At 30.4% G+C, this 18,081-nt stretch overlaps 2 protein-coding genes across 2 annotated transcripts; one reads left to right on the top strand and one right to left on the bottom strand.

Annotated features, from left to right (window-relative positions):
- Nucleotides 1–8,590: 8,590 nt before the first annotated feature.
- LOC101204955 lies at nucleotides 8,591–10,093 on the top strand. The gene has a single exon (XM_004142150.3). The coding sequence runs from the start codon at nucleotides 8,591–8,593 to the stop codon at nucleotides 10,091–10,093; it is 1,503 nt and encodes a 500-aa protein (XP_004142198.1).
- A 3,435-nt stretch (nucleotides 10,094–13,528) lies between these two features.
- LOC101205197 (L-type lectin-domain containing receptor kinase S.4) lies at nucleotides 13,529–15,913 on the bottom strand. Its single transcript, XM_004142151.3, has one exon. It carries the CDS (start codon nucleotides 15,684–15,686, stop codon nucleotides 13,707–13,709), a length of 1,980 nt encoding a protein of 659 aa, XP_004142199.1. The 5' UTR covers nucleotides 15,687–15,913; the 3' UTR covers nucleotides 13,529–13,706.
- Between the last annotated feature and the right edge of the window lie 2,168 nt (nucleotides 15,914–18,081).

The raw sequence follows: 18,081 nt of genomic DNA, 5'->3' as shown, positions 1-18,081 counted from the left end.
AGCCACCTGATAATGGAATTGTGAATCTTCCATTTTAATGGCCAAAATCCAATTTCCCCCTTTGATGATAAAGTGATAGCTTCACATTTATTCTTTTTCCTCGTTGATTCCATTTCCATTGAAATAGACTTTTCTTTTAGTTTTTATTTTATCCTTATAATTTAGTTTAGGATCATCCCTTTTGATTCCCAACTATCAAAATTCAAAATTTTCACCTTCCATAGTTTTCTGCCGTGGTGTTTACCGTTTCTTTGACCTCTTCATCTGAATAAGAAATATTGAAACTTTGAAAAGCATGAGTGAATTAGAACAAATATTGAGACTTGAATATTATCTCACAGTCATTCCAGACAAGCTCTTGTTCCTAACGTGAAAATTTTATTGGATTTTTACTCTATTTAACATTTATGAACATATAGGAAAGGTTAAGTTAGAGGTTAATATTGCAATTTTTTAAACAACGTAAGTATGTTTGAAACAGAGGCAACAAAATTAAAGAGTATTTTTCTATAATTTAACCGTTTAAATTTTGTTATGAGTTCTTCTCATTAGGACCATTGTTATATATGATTATGGCATAATGAGTGAGCTATAGCTAAATAAGATAAAAGGATGGAGTAATGAAACAGACTTTTAGATTGATTTTTTTAAACATTAAAAAAAAATTAATCAGAACATTTTTACCATATCACTGTACTATTTTCCGTTTTCGTGCTTAACCAGCGTTTAACTACTGTTATATCATTGCAAAAAGTCAGTAGAATCACCTATATTTAAAAATTGTTTTCAAATAAGTTCTGGACATGCACTTAGTGTCTGAATTGCATACATCTCCAAGATGTTTAAATTTATTACCTTGTTTCCTTGGCAGAGAGGCTTCATGTACCATCCTCAAAGAAATCCAAACTACAAATTCCCAAGCAATCAAATGTAGCTCATCTTTGTTGGGTTCTTTTACCTCTTCCAAGATTCTTCTGTCACTTGCGTATGTCATCCGTCCATTAAAGCCAGCTGCTGCTTAGGAAGCTCCAAGGACTATCCCCTTTGCCTTCCAAGATGCATCAATGGCTGCCTCTGATTTTGTGAACAGACCTTGGCCGTCCTTGACCCGGAAACAGAAAAGCTTGTGATCAGCTTTCTGGGGCCGTCTCTCTCGATGTTTTCGTTTTTGTTTATTGCTGGAATAGTAATGTCTTGGTATCCCAAGTTGCTTGTGGGGAAGTTTCCATATGTCATAGCTTATGCCCCCATTGAACCACTTCTAATTGCAACAAGGAAGGTGATTCCTCCTCTAGCAGAGTTGACGTAACACCAGTTGTTTGGTTCGGATTGGTTAGTTTCCTCAATGAGATATTGCTCGGTCCCGAAGGGCTACTTGTCCTCCTTTCTCAACAAGTCAGCTAAATCTTGTAGAGAATGTTTCAAAGAAACATTCTTTTGTTTTTTTAGTTCTGTATATGTAACTGATCTTCTTATCTAAACCTCTTTGGTTCCAAAAAGGCAAAGAATGTGAGAATTGAAATTCCTAATGAGAGAAAATTTTCTCCAGCCTAGAGAGTGTAATCAGCTTTAGATTGGTTTTGAGATGAATGTTGTTAAAAACTTTGATCTTTTTAAGTTTCAAGCTAATCAAACTTTCAATGCAGCTGCTATAACTTACCAAAGTTTAAATTAATTGCAAATAGAATAAGATTATAAAAAAGATGGTTGTAAACTTGTAAAAGAGCTCAGCCAAGATAAAAGACACGTGTTTTAGATAGAAAGGATTTGATTTAAAGGAACACGTAGTCTTGCATTCAAGTCTTAATTGTTATGCATTCGTCTTTTCAAATTTTCAAGGGGACCAAAATCATTCTTCTTTATAGGTTTACTACTGTTACAGCTTCCAGTATTCAAATTTATACCACAATTTAGACACATACCTTCGCATCCCGGATTACATATCACTTTCAGAGTAATTTCTAGGTACAAGATGTCTATGATGTTCTTTGATATATCTTTCTCTTTGTCCACATGAGAAAAATAGAGTTGATCATTCGTTATGTTCATCTCTATTTCCATTATCAGTCTTGAACATATCCTGCCTGTTAATGATTCTCACATTTATGACATTAGGTTCTTCGCTTAGTATAATGGAGAAATTTGAGAAAATGCATTCAGAAACAGGTCCATAACACCTACAACATAATTAGCATAAGCATAAATGGTATAGACCAAATTTGTGAGCATAGAACCATCATGTTACTATATGGTTTTTTTTCCCTTGATGAACTACTTGAACATGTTAAACAAATAAGTAAATTGACGTGGAAGTGTAAAAGGAGAAAACAAATATTTCATCCTAGATGTGAGAACAACCAAAACAACTAGGCTTGTGTACAATTGATAAGTCAAAACCGTTGAAATTAGTTAGGAGGTAATCTAACATAAACATTGACTAGCTTGAATAGGTACTTTGATTACTTTTATGTAGGTTAGTTATAATAAACACTCTTAACCTTGTTTTTCGTTTAAAAAGTACATCTATCATTCAAAATTTGTAATATCAACCATGTTTTTTTCCTAAAAGTTTCAAATCCACTCATGAAGCTAAATTTTTTTTTTACAGAAGTTGAAACTTAGAATAGTGTGGTAAGAACCTAAAACAAGTGAGTAAAAAGATTAAGAAAACAAGTCCAAGTAGAAAAGAAAATTCAATTCAAATGTTTATAAAAAAAAATTGAAAAGAGTTCTTTTTATAGCATTAATATATATTTATAAATTTAGAAAATTAAATTATAAAAATAAATAAGCAACATTTAATATAATAAGATATCTTAAATAATAAGAATTTGAAAAGACTATAAATAGTGAATGATAATTATATTTTTATATACTAATTAAATAATCATAAAAAATAATTAAATTTAGTTGATATTGTAAACTTAAAATTTTGGGAAGGTAAATCGTCCAAAAAAAAAGATTCTTCCCTTTTAATATTCACAGGAGGATAATCTTTATCATTACCTCCAGTAAATTTGTAAATTTAAAACAGATTGATCAAATAGAAGATGCAAAGGAATAGTAGTTTTGTTTTTTTTTAATATTTTTCCTTAATAATTTCATTCAATTTATTATGTTTTTTAATTATTTTTTATTTTACAATCATTTAACTTTTGGGACATTTGTTTTTATAATCTTTTAAAAAAATCATACTTATTTTCATAAACCTAATGGTTGAATAAGAAACGTTGAATCAATCATAAATTACGTTATGTGTGAAAAATCTACAATTAAGATTACTTAAATTATGCAATAACATGTTTGAAATGATACAATAAAATGAATAAAAGTTGCTATTGAAATAATGGTAGACAACTTACCAAATATTGAATCCAAGGGAAGGGAAGAAAAGAACTAATGTTGAATTTCACTTAAAAGAAATTGTTAGAAACATTGAAGAATGCATTAAAAGAATTTGCAAGAGAATTAAAACAGTTGTATTAAAGCAAGCATGAGGAAAGACAATTTATATAATTACTCAATTGATTAAAGAGAGGTAAGAGAGATTAAAAATTTAGGAATTTCTTCATCATTGGAAAAAAAGTGAAAATTTCAAAAGCAAAGGTTGAGGAGATTTAAATGTTGTCAGTCTATTTAATTTTGAGATTTAAATTGTAAAGGACAAAATTACATATAATTAAACTTGGGATTAACATATTTTTCAAATTAAAGTTGAAGTCATCAATTTGCGAGATGTCATAAGCATGTTTTCATGTTCACCGTTTGATCAAATTAATTAGGTTAGTTCCAATCTAAAATCAAATTAAGCTCCATAATCGATTTATTCCAAAAGCCAAGTAAGAACCAAATTCAATTAGTTGGGCCCAAGAGATACAAGAGCTACTAGGTATATGGATCAACAAAGCCACCCTACAAAGCTCACAACCAAAAATACTTTTAGAAAACTTTAGTCTTTTAATTCTCTAAACTTAAACTTAAGGAAGATATTTTAACTAAAGAAGATAATTACTCTTCAGCTCTTTGAAATATAGATATTCTTTTAAAATTTCAACTTCAAGAACGAACATTACCATGCTCTGCTTCTATACATCAAGCATACACATTCGACTAAGAGATGATCAAATACTAGAGATCGGACCACGCTCTTATCAAAACTATGTCAGTAAAAGTTTGTGCGAACACCCATTTCTTTTTTTAAATATTGGAAAACATTTTCAAAAAGTAAATAAAGGAAGAATTTTAAGAATCAAAATAGTTATAAAAAAACATATTTGATAATATTTAGAGTCTGATTAGTTGACACTTTTCAAATTAAGTTTAGCAAAAAAAAATCTGAAAATAGTTTTGCAAAACAATGCATTAAAAGTAAATTTATATTACAAAAACTGAAATAATATCAATATTAGTAGATAGTTTAGTAGTAAAATTGTCTTCCTCTTACAAAATTTATGGATATATGAGTTTAGTGAATAACTACAAATACTTATACTTTATAAATATAGTATAAAATAGTTATAAACAGTACACATATGAAAACATAAAACACAACTTTATTTTTTTAGATTGTCTGCTATACTAAAGGAAACAAAAGTAACGTATAAAAGATGGTGTTATGCATTATAGTGTTGGTAGAAAGTTAAATGATGTGGAAAAGAAAAAGAAAGACGTAAGTAGAAGAAGGGCATTGAAAAAAGTTGCATCTGTATATCCAAAAGTCTTGCAAACTTCTTGACCTTCATGACCAGCAACACATTCGAGTTTGAAAAGATCATAAACAGGTAATTTCCAAGTAGATTCTGATTATGAGTTTGAGGGCAAAATTTGTTTGGAAAGTCATTTTCATGTTTGACAAAAAAGGACAATTTCAAGTCCCATCATTGTATTAATTATGTTACCAAAATAGTGACTTTATAAACCCAACACGCTAACTATCAAGACCAATTCTTCACAATCACCCTTTTCTTCTTCTTTCTACTCTTCCAAACTCGAAAACCCTTTTTACTCACTTTCCACAGCAATAGGAAGACGAACAAAAGTGAAAAAAAGAAACTTGTGAGCTAAAAACTAGAGAAATGAAATTATAAATATTTTAATAAATAAAAGTGTCTTTTAAAATTTAAATTTAAGAAGATTACAATATTTTGTTGAGTTTCTATATTAAAATAAATTTAAAAATAATTCAATATATAAAAATGATTGATATGTTTTCCATTTTCTTTTTCTCCTTTTCCCACTTCTTTCTCAAGTATCAATACATATTTATTTAAGAGACAAGAAATAAATAGGCTCTCATTTCCAGTTAGTTTTGTGTTACTTTTAGTCAATCAAACATAAAAGAAAAGGTTAGATATGTGTAGTTTTTCAATCTTTTAAAATGATTGATGTAACTTATTAAATTTTAGAAAAATAACACCAAAATACGTATACTTTTCAAGTTAGATTGATCATCTTTCTTCCATTCAAATTATAACTCTTACATCATCTATTGGTTTTGAATTAATCGTGTTGTTATTTTAATTCTTTTCAAAAAGTAAATAATATTAATATGTAAAAAATATGTATCTTTTAACTATTTTCAGTAACTCAATTTCAACTTATGTGTAAAAAATTTGTTTTAATTGTTGGATAATAAATAAATAACTAAAGAAGTTGAAATTAAATAAATATAAAGCACATATATAATTGTATTGCAAATAGAGAAACATATTATCTAAACAATAAATAACAAGTTGGAAATGATTTAGCTAAGGTTATTTGGGTAAATCCAATATTCGAATCCATAAATTTTTTTATTTATTTAAACCAAATTTAAACGAATAGGAATTGGATTGGGTTATCATATTTTTCTAATACACTTACAATGGTCATCATCTAATTAACTTCCAAACAATGTTTATCAAATATTATTGAAAATAAGATAAAAAAAAAACAAGCAACTCATTAATCAAGTAAGCTTAATTTTAATTAAAAAAAAAAAAAATAAAGCTGGATGCTTATCAAATGCACTTTCTGTTAATTTCTAAATATAACAGATTAAATACATATTAAATATGATTAGGATAACAAAAGGAATTAAAGACTTATTAAATATGATTAGGGTGTATATATAGATAATTAAATGAAAGTTGGTCAAGAATGATTGGCTTTGAACCATATTAAAATATTCATGACACCAATGTCGGTAATGCTCATGTTCATCCATTTGTTTCATGCTTTCACTCCATTCTTAATTATTTTTTCCCCCTTAGATCAAACTAAATCAAGAAATTTTTTTTGTATGACAATTAGTAGAACTCAAATCCCTTATTGCAAGAGTAAATGTTTTTCATAAAAATGATTAATAGAAATCATTACTATTATTTCAAGTTTTTAATAATATTCACATAGGTAGAAAATCTTATTTTTTACGTTAATTTTAATTCCAAATCAGTCCAACTTCATTCATTCGTAACAATACTAAAAACTTATAACATATATGTATACACTATGGTAGTATGGGAAAATATTTATTCCAATACATTAAACTACTTCTCTAATATTCCAATTGAAAAGCATATTAAAAAGTCTTCTAAAATAAATCACATTACAAATATTTAATAATAATATCGAATTTACAAAATAAACTTTCAAGTAAATCATTCATACATATATTGAACTCTACTAGAGAGTTTTAAAATGATCCATTTATAAAAGTTGAAGTATTTAATTGATACAATTATACAATTAAGACTCCCACAATATTTTTTAAAACTAAACTTAATTTAGGGATAAATTGATCATACAATTTCAAAATTTCATGATTTAAATTATACCATTACTCTTTTAAAAAATTATAATTTAATATTTTAATCTCTACAATCTCTAAAGCTTAAAAATTGTAAACCAATATTTTCTCATAAAACTATATATAGAATATGATGTATCAAATAATTAGTAGTATAAAAAGATATACAAATTATGGGATAATTTACCTAAAAGTTAAAACACAATACCAAATAATTAAATTACAAATTTCGTTCACTATAATTTTTTTTTAAAAAAAAAACATTGAAATTAATTTTCTTTTTATTTTTGGATAAAACCTCCACACTTCTCATTTACGATCATATAAAATCTCGAGGAATATTTTTTTCACTATGTTAAAAAGACTATCTAAGGTGAATTATAATTAATTAAATTCTAATTTTTTAAAAAAATATAAAAAATAGAAACAAAATATTTATGTTTCATATAAAAAAATGTGGAGGAAAAGATTGTTTTATTTTAAAATTAGCAAAGGAAAAAAAGAAAAGGAAATGAGGAGTTTGATATTTTAGGAAAAAGTTTAGGGTTTAGGGAATGTGGTGGACACAAGCTGGACGGTTTGAAGTTTGACCAAACATTCAAATTTACCAAAAAAACCCCTTTCTTTTCCGACAAATACGGAGTCTCCATTTTTTCAGTTTCACAAAAACATTCTTTCTTTTAATCAATACTTTCTTATTTTCTCTAAACCACCAACTCTTCATAATTATCATTCAACTAAAAATAAATAACACATCTTCTTTTAGTCTATCCATAATTATATTAACAAAACTTATTCTTTACTAATTTAATTAAATAGTAGATAACAAACTATATTATAATCTCGTTCATACGTCTAATTGACTTAATGTACAAAATCTAATTTTAAATAACCATAGATATAATTTTGTAGAGATGTGTTTATATTAAAATTTAGAATCTTACTTAAAAGATAAAACTATAAATAATTAATTATAATTTAGACTCGGAAACTATCCCTTCATGTGAACATTATTATTATAATCATGTTTTTAGATTTTTCTTTAAGTTTCCCCTCACTGGACGTCAACCCCCCTTGTCTTTTTCCTCCATAATCATCTCACTTTGTAAGAGTATTAAATAGCATCTTCTTTTTCCTAATACATGGACAATAAAATATTCACCAATTATGTCCACAATAATATGATTTTTTTTTTTGTTGAATTTTTTTAGAAAAAGAAAAAGGCTATAGACACCTCAAGCTACAACCACCTCATACCATCTAAAATATCTAGTTATTATTGTCTAGTGTTTAGTAATATTGTAAAAGGTAGGTAGATAAAATTTGAAAGACTAGAAGAAAATAGTTTTTGTTTTAAGTATTTAGGTAAGAATTTTGATAATTGTATTAAAAATAGAAAATTATTTTGTTTGATTTAAATTTGTAGTAACAATTTGGCATTGAATAAAATGATGTGGAGGAAAGACCAAAAATTGATTGGATTTGGTAGTTGAAGAAAGAAAGAAACTAGAATTGGAATGTAAACTCTGTCTTTTTCTCTTTCTTCATCCTTTATAGTTGCAAGTCTTCCTCCAATTTCTGTCTAACCTTGCAATTCCCAACTGTCCAACCGCGTCTTCAAGAACCAGCTCCGAAGTCTCCATTAATATCCCTTCTTTCCTTCATATACCCATTTCAATTCAATTATTCTTCCTTAAACCTTCTTCTTCTTCTTCTTCTTCTTCTTCTTTTTCTTCTTCTTCTTTTTCTTCTTCTTCTGTTTCACCCCAACAAAAACTACTTCACCTTTTTCCATTCAAGGCAATGGTTGTTGCCACCATGCCGTGGCTTTCTAGCTCAATCAAAGGTACTACCAATCATACCCTTCAATTCTTCTTCCATGATAAATCCACTCCTCCCACTCTCCGTATCCTCTGTTTCGACACTGCTAAAACCATGGCTGCTCTCATTTCTCTTTACCGTTCTCTCTCCGACGACGAGATTTCCAGGCTTCAAAATGACACCCTTCGTTCTAAGGGTGTTTCTTATTTGAATTCACGAGATGAAGAGTTTCTTCTCAACCTCGCTTGTTCCGAGCGTCTTGAGGAAATGAACAATGCTGCTTCCTCTGTTTCTCGTCTCAGCCGGAAATGTGCCGATTTGGGTCTCACTCGATTCGACCTTCTTTTCTCTGATATGAAACTTGGCATCTTTCATTCCGCTAAATCTGATTCCGGTTGCAAGAATGTTGCTAAGCTTATTGCGAGGATGGAGAAGCTGGTGTTTTTGACGTCGGAGCTTCACTCTGCTATGGAAGGTCTGACTGAAATGGAGGTTTCTGAGAAGAAACTACAGAAATGGAAAGCGTTGAGTCCAAAGCAATTCCCGCCTGTGAATTTTGAGTTGTTTGATAAAAAACTCGCGAGTCAGAGGAAAGATGTGAAGCATTTCAAGGAAATTTCGCTATGGAATCAGAGTTTTGATTATGCCGTTGGAATGATGACGCGATTAGTCTGTTTGATTTACACTAGAATTGTTACAGTCTTTGGTCCATTAGTTCCCGATCTAGCTTGTTCTTTGTATCACAACCCACAGATTCGAATCCTTAGAGACAGAGTATGGAGATGGAATTTCTACGGCGTAAATCGAAAATGCAGCAGCGACAATGAATATAGACTCGTAACACAATCCGGCCCAATTCCAAAAAAGGGAAAGAAGGAATTGGTCCGATTTCCAAGTGGGATTAGAGCGAAAGATGATATGGGAATTGGGTACGGTGAATTCAATTCATCCACACCGGAAAATAACAGAGTATACACATCGGCGCCACCGACGACGGTGGGGGGATCAGGATTGTCGATAAACTACGCGAATGTAATACTATTCGCAGAGCGGTGTCTACATGCGCCGGCGACGATAGGGGATGAGGCACGTGGGGAGCTGTACGAGATGTTGCCGGCAGGAATAAAGGAGAAAGTAAGGGCAAAATTGAGAAGGAACAATTGGGTGAAGAGAGGAGAAGGAGCAGAGGAATTGGGAAGCGGAGGCGACGGGCATTCACTGGCAGCGGGGTGGAGGGAAGCAGTGGAGGAGATGATGGGGTGGTTAGGGCCGTTGGCTCACGACACGGTTCGGTGGCAATCGGAGAGGAATATGGAAAAACAGAGGTTTGATATGAATCCGACGGCGTTGTTAATGCAGACGCTGCATTATTCGGACTTGGAGAAGACGGAGGCCGCCATTGTGGAGGTATTGGTGGGGTTGAGTTGTATATATAGGTATGAGAATCCCCGGCTGCAATGTCGTCGGAGTTCTGATCACATGTAAAAAAGAGAGATTGAATTGGGTAGTTTAGTAGTTTTCATTGGGGATCTGTATTTTTTCCTTCTTCCTTCTTCCTTGTGACGATTTTAGGGTAATTAATTTCCAGAGTATGTTGATTGATTGGATTACTCATACGGAAGATTCACATTATTTTTTTTTGACATAATCTTGTCTTTAACATCTTTTTTGAGTTGGATGATTGATTATGTTGGTTGAGGATTTGATTGAATATGAAGGAAAGCGAATTCAGAATTATGTGTGTTGAAGTTGATGGTACAACTTTTGTTCATTACTTAACTATATTCATACATTTTTCTCAAGCATAAAACAACACAGACACTATAACTTAAATTCTTGTGTGAAGTCATCAATAAATTCTTTGAGGTTGGACAAAAGGGGTATGTACTCTCGACAATATCATAGTGGATTATGGTCGGATATGACGTCTTTAAAAGAGACTCAATTATTTTTTTTGTTTGTTTGAATCGATGATTGTTTAATATGTTGTCTCAAAATATGATTCATAGTTGAACTTTATCAAGCGGAAGAAAGTGGACAAAAATGCAACTATTTGAGAAGGTAACTTAATATCAAAACATTTATTCGAGTTATCATAGTTAAATTATGACCATAGTCATATTGATTATGGCTAGACAATTAGTATAACAACATTTTGATTACTAAGAAGTTTTTAGTAAACCTAGAGACAAATCCATACCAATTAAGCTATAAGGTAAATGACATCATAAGGTGGTGTATGAAAATGAATCAAATTGACAATGTTTAATTCGATTCAATTCTTTATTGCATTTAGAAACAAATCAAAGTACATTAGTTTAGTTTGACGAACCAACTTATATTTAATGTAATAGAGTTCCATTTGGTTGCAATCACATTTTGAAATTCTCTAGATTCTCTCTAAGTTATTGGTAAATTCGTGGTAATAATAATTGGTTTTGAGACCAAAAAAAAAAGAAAAGAAAAGTGTAAGCTTGTTTACAAAGGTTTAAAACAAAGACAAACAGGCCACTCAATTACCAACACTTACATATGCTATTTAGAGTATGATCACTTTTTTTCATAACATTTCTCCTAAATAAGTTAGACTGCATGTCAGAGGGAGACTTGGAGGGAGACTTGGGCCTAATAAGTCCAGTACCATACTACCATGGGCCTTAGGACTGCCATTTTGATAATACCTATTGCCTACTAAGACCAAGAAACAAAAGTAGTTTAATATATGGTTTAAGATAATTTGATTGATTACGGATTAGGAAAAAATGAGTTTTTTCTAATCTTACCTTACTTGAGATTAAATATCCATCTTTTATCTAATTTATTGTTTTCTTCCTCAAGTTTTTTTTTTTTTTTTTTACAATCATATAAAAAACTAGAATTTCTTTCGACCTACAAGTGCTTTTTTAATGTACAAAATTTGTTTAAAATGGATAATATTTTCGATGATATAAAGAAAAAGCAAAATAATTTTTTCGTGTTAAAAAAGCGAAAAGCACAAGCTTGTATGTATTCATTACTCGGAAAAAAAAAAAGCTCTATATTAAGAGAGATTTCAAACTTTAAATTTCTTAATATGAATGGAGATATATGAATGGGTGATCATTTTTATTTAATCATCCATCTAATACAATTATTTATTATTTTAATGGTAAAACTTAATTACTTCAAATTTATTATTAAGAAATTCTTTAAAAATTATTATTATTATATTTTTGGTTTGAATTTCCTTTCATTATAAAATTTAGCAAAACTTGTATTAAATAAAAACATCAATTCTTTTTTATTTTAGTAAATCAAATATCAAAATAAATGAATAGAGATTACATCAATATTAACTAAATTAGACTCACTTTCATGTTATAAAAATACCTAAAAGAAAGTCTCATCTCGTTCATGCTACTAAAAAAACTACTACAAATTTATATTTGAACTGTTTTATAAATGAATAGAAACTAACGCATTATTTGTTTCGTGAATATTTTTTATATTGATATATGAAAAAAAATTACAATTTTAATCGTGACTTTTAGTTGTTCAACCTTTCAAGTTGCAACTGTAGTCAATGTATGAATGGGAACTACATACTTGAAAAAAAGACATATTAATGTAGGAATGATTGAAAATAATTGAATGAAGAAGGGAAATATATATATATTTTAGGCATGTATATAAAGGAAGTAGAAGTGCAAAAATGTAGAATGAGTTAAATAAGAAAAGGAAAATTTGGCAAAAGGATGACATTTGCAACTTCAATACTTAGTGTAAATTCAATGAAATATAATGTATTATTATCCCATCAATACACAATTTTCAATTATTATAGTTTACAACCAAATAAACTTTATCCTTCTTTTCCTACTTTGTCTTTATAATGTAAATAGAAAGATTAAAGACGAGAGCTAAAAATGAACCCAACAATACCAACTAATCTTATAATTTGAAAAGAAGTAATAGCAAAATAAAAAAGGTAACATATACTTTTTATTTTATTTTACACCAACCAATTAGGTACAAAATTAAATTAACGAGACAATAACAAAGTAAAGCACTCATGATAAGTGAGAAAGAAAAAGAGAAGAAACACACTCCTCTAACATTTTACTTGCAACCAAATGACTCATAACATCACTTAACAAATAAAAAATCATGATCATTCTATTTGATGATAAATAAAATTATTTTCCCAAATAATAACAATAAGAACCCATTGACAATTCATTAAAAAAAAGAAAAGTAAAAGGAGTAATATTTCAACCTCTAAATTCTTTAGTCAATGAAAATATGTTTGAATTAATTTAGCTATGTTCCTATTTGAGTTCCTTATACATAGAAGAAAAAAAAAAGGATTGACAATTCTACTTGTATAAGTATTTATTTTCAAAAAATTAAATTTACAAACTTCAAAACTAGACTTTCAAACTTAGAAGAAAAAAAGAAGACACAATCAACTATCTAAATTTATTATTAATTAGTTGATAATTGAATTTCTCATCCACAACTTTTGAAGTGTATGAGAGAATGAAGAGTGTAAATTGTGACATTTAGAAAATGATTGTTACTCTAATTAGTGCTTATCTCTATCAAACATTCCAATATCAATGCCTCTTTCCCATTTCGGTCTCATTCTCCTTTCAATCTTGGAAATTTGTTTAGGTTATTTTTCACTAAAAAATTAAGGGTTCTTCCATATTAAAAGAAACAATCCTACCTAAAATCTACTTCTTCTTCTTTTTTTTTTTTTTTTTTTAATTTCTTTACCCTTCTCAGAATTGTAATACTTTCAAACATACCCCTCATTTTAATTTACCTTGCTTTTATTAATAAATAAATTAAGTCAATAGAAACATAGTATACTTAATATCCTTTTTTAAAAAAGGTTGTGACTATAAATTTACAATCCATATATATTAGAAAGAAAAAGAAAAAAAACTAAATTGTAATTTTCTTATTACTTGATTATTGTGATTTTTGAGTTAAGAGTTCAGTCAGTGTCAGTCATTTACAAGGTAAGAAAAAATTCCCAAAAAAGAATAAACAAAAAACAAAAACCAAAATTGCTAATGATATTTCTGTCGTCACTAATTAGTAATTAGCATAATTAACCGGAGCTTTCTCCACTGATGGACGTGGACGTAAATGACCCAAGAAAATCCCCCACCCCACCGCCCTTACTTCCGCCGCCGGGCGACTTCCATTCATCGACGACGCCAATTTCTCCGTCCAAACACCGCACTACCTGCCTCATACTCGGCCTTTGCTCCGGCACATTATTCGAACACATTACCCCCAATTTCAACACCATCGTCAGCTCTACCTCGTCGTAAACTCCCTGGAGCTTCGAATCCACGACCGACAAAACCTGCCCTTCTCTGTATTTATCCCAAATCCAATCCACCAACGTCATCTCCTCCGGCAACGCCTTCACCTCCACTGGCCGCCGCCCACATGCCACTTCCAGCATTAAAGCCCCAAACGCGTATACATCGGAGCTCGTCGTCGATTTTCCTGTTCTTGGCAGCTCTGGTGCTAAATACCCCAAAGTTCCGACTACCCGAGTGGTATCCGGTGCCGATCCGTGTTCGTACACCTTTGCCAGCCCGAAATCCCCCAATTTTCCATTCAATTCGCCGTCTAATAACACATTGCTTGCCTTCACGTCTCTATGAATCACCACCTGTTTATACCCCTCGTGAAGATAAAGCAGAGCAGAGGCAACTCCCTTAATCACTTTGAATCTCTCTTCCCAATCCAAAATCCTTACTGGATCGTCGAATAAGTAATTATCTAAGCTTCCATTCTCCATAAACTCGTAAACAAGAAGCAGATCTCGTTCCCGCCGACACCATCCTAACAACTGAACCAGATTTCGGTGACGGAGCATTCCAATTGTGGCGATCTCCGTCATGAATTCCCGGAGACCCTGTTTTGAATCGTGACATATTCGCTTAACGGCGATTTGGGTTTTCGAAATTGGAAGGATTGCTCTGTATACTTTCCCAGATCCGCCATACCCCAGAAGCTCCTTCTCGCTGAAATTTCTTGTAGCTTTTTTTAATTCTCTGTAGGAATATCGATGAGGTCCTAATTGAAGCTCCCACGGTTCGATTTCTTCGGATTTTTTGCACTTTCGTAAGAGATAAAAACCCAAAACGAAAACAGAGATCACAAAAACACTGGCAGTTGTTATAGATACATAAACAGGGAGACTGATTTTCTCCCTTGTTTTCTTCTTTTTGGGTAAAGGAAGTGAAGAGATATCAAGATCTCGAGCTTGGCCATTAATGGCGAAACTCCAACCTAAAATGAACTGTGAGCTTCTAGAAAGTAAGCCTGTTGATGCAGTAAATCCAATGTACATTTCTTCATAAAAAATCGATGAAAGATCCACTCTGTAAGACAGAATTGGGTTTCTGGGTTTTGAATTAAAAGGGGAAATCGTAACATTGAGAGTGATTTCATCAGAATCATAATCAATCCAAACTTTAATCGGCTTCCCACTTTGAAGTGAGAGATTATGAACTTTACCCAATTCGTCAAAATAAGCAGCGTGAACAGTGGCATTCGAAATCAAGCTGTTTAAATCAATCCCCACATGATCGTTATCTATATCTTTGATCCCAACATCGAAGATTGTATCGAATTCCACAGCGAAGATATGATTTGAAAGTATCCCATAGAAATTGGATTCGTTGAAGAGTCCAAGAAACCTCTGAGAAATGCCTTTGAGATCTTTAGAAGGGACAATGGCGAAAGTAAATCCATGGCCGCCCTCGTTCTCGGGGATGATACAGAAGACAAAACAAGTGGAGAAAGAGGGTCCACGGCCACCGTCGCTGGAGGAGTTTTTGAACTGGATTGGAGAGGAGTAAAAGGCCTGGCCGATGTTGTTTCGGGAATTACGACTGGTGAGCCTCAAAACTCCATTGCTTTCAATTTCTGCAGATTCTTTCAAAGTTATGTCGATGGATCCATAGAAACCAGGGTAGAAGAGTTGGGTGTAGTGAGAAGATAAGGTATGTGTGGAGAGAAAAATTAGAGACAAGAAAAAAATGATGAACAAAAAAGAAGAAGATGCCATGATTGAGAAAAGTTATGAATGTAGCTAAGCTTTGTTTATTGGATGATAGAAAAAGTGAATAGGAGAATTATAATCCATAAAACCTTGGCTTGGCTCTCATTCAAGAAGATTCATGAATAGAAAGAATCTAACCTTTAATGGGTTGATGGTCGGAGCAAAGAAGGTAAAAGGAAAATTCGTACGACAATGGAAGTCCAAAGTATCATATCAAGTCTTCCTAATTTTATTTCTTCAAAATAAACTCACCCTACTGATAATTGCCAATTGGTATCCCATTTCATATTCGAAGTGAGACGTTGGATAATTATTCTACTAAAAGATTAATTAATTAAGTTTCTAACTTTATGGCCATTTGGGGCACAATTTCCAATTACTATTTAGCAATTCGTGATTTTAATACTTGCAACTATCCTAACATTGAAAAGATTTTAGGTTTATTTTGCTTTGACATTTCTTTTCTATTTTTCGGTTTCAAGTTCTATTTGAGGATTTACCGTGTGATTTCGTATATGACTGTAAAGGAAGGCAAAAATTCCTTTTGAAGAGAATACATAATAAAGAATTTTCACGTGGATTTCAAGCTGAATGAAGGTTTCTTGATATTCATTTAGAATATGTAGTAAGAATTTGACTTTACACCACAATTTCTTTTAAATATATGACCTTTAACTTCTCTTTTTTTTTCTTTTTGAACTTGTAAATTTTCTTTCAGAAAGCTTGAGAATTTTTTTTAATTCAATTTTTAATCATTTTAAATTTAATTATCTTAATTTTTCTTATATTTAAATTGTTATTGGCTATTATTTTACTTGGAATTGAAGTTATTTGGTTCCCGTGAAATTGAAATTAATTAGATCTACATATACATATATTTAATTAAGAATGTGGTTTTTATATTGGTTATATATATGAATATGTAACCAATATATAACTAATAATATACATTTCTCGTATATATATTTTGATTGATGGATGATGTTTGCATGTTATGTTTAATTATGTCTAATATTGAACTAAGTTTGATTGAATTGATAGTATTTGTTAGCTTTAGCTATTAGGTTTGCATAATCTGCATGTATTCTATCTTTCGAGTTCACCACCTTTAGATTGATATTGATGACTTATTGAAGGCTAAGTGTACCTTTAGATTCACTTTATGAATGATGCATGTTTCTACAAGATCACAACACTGGTGCGACTGGGTACCTTCTAAAAGATACTTAATAGTTCACCAGCGGGACCAGTAGCAAGTTTTTGTTATTTTCATGATTGAAATGATTTGGTTATTGAATGTCAATTTTAAAAACGAGTTAGTGTCCGAATTAGTTTTATTTTCTTGATTTTCCAAATGCTTGTTTAGTTTACAACCTATAAGGCTTTGCTTTGTTTTTAAAGTTTAAAAATGTTATTTCTTTTAAGTAATGACTTCAATTTAAATCTGAAAAGTTAGGTTGTTACACTTTTCTACATTATTTTTCTCATAAGAAATCGATAATTTAATTAAAAAGTAATATAATCTATAGTAAAAAATAAAATAATTACACATGTAACACAAACTTTCATATTAAAAGCTATCACTTATAAAGCAACTATCATTAATGTGATATATGTTATCGCTGGTAGTAGAATTTTACTCTAATTAACTTTCTATTTGCTACTCTTACTAGTAATTCTTTTCAAATTTCATTCATATGACAGTTGTTATCATTAATGTGATAGATGTTATCTGTTGACAATTTGTGATTGATCCAAAGTTTTTTCATTCAGCAACAATTTTTATAAATATTTTATATTTGTGCTATATTTTTAGTTTATTTTCTAAAATTTGTCCTATTCCATATATATTTTCATATTTCCTATAAAATTTCCATTATATGTCCCCCAAACAATGCACACATCTTGAGAAAATATTTATAAATAATAAAATAAGACTAATAAGCTCTCAAGGGGTAATTTGGAAAAAAAAATGAAAAAATAAATGTTGAAAGTTTACCCTTCAATTCCTACAAGAATTGAATTTTTCTATGAATCTCAATAGAATTGGGAAACTTTCCAAAGACATTTTTCCTTATTTACTTAAATTATTATCCATATATCAAAGAATTCAATATCAATTCTTGGGTTTGATAATATCATTCCATATAAACATCCACAAAATATCTATAATAAAAGAGTCGCTATAACGTTCTTTTTCTAAGAATGATTTGGTCTCAGTCAGAGTCATATCATGGAAAACTTATGGTAAGAAGATTATGCCTTATAGACCGGGAGCCTAGATAGCGTTGTCGACACAATCTCGTTCGAGGTAGTATGTAATTTAATATCAACCTTCTAATTTATGTTTAGTTCTAAATAAAACAAAGTCTGTTCCGGAATGTAATGTTCATTAAGAAAC

This window comes from Cucumis sativus, chromosome 4, assembly GCF_000004075.3.
Source record: "Cucumis sativus cultivar 9930 chromosome 4, Cucumber_9930_V3, whole genome shotgun sequence".
In the NCBI taxonomy this organism is placed as follows: Eukaryota; Viridiplantae; Streptophyta; class Magnoliopsida; order Cucurbitales; family Cucurbitaceae; genus Cucumis; species Cucumis sativus.
The sequence above is the reverse complement of the archived record's forward strand: the minus strand, read 5'-3'. Positions and strand labels throughout refer to the sequence as shown.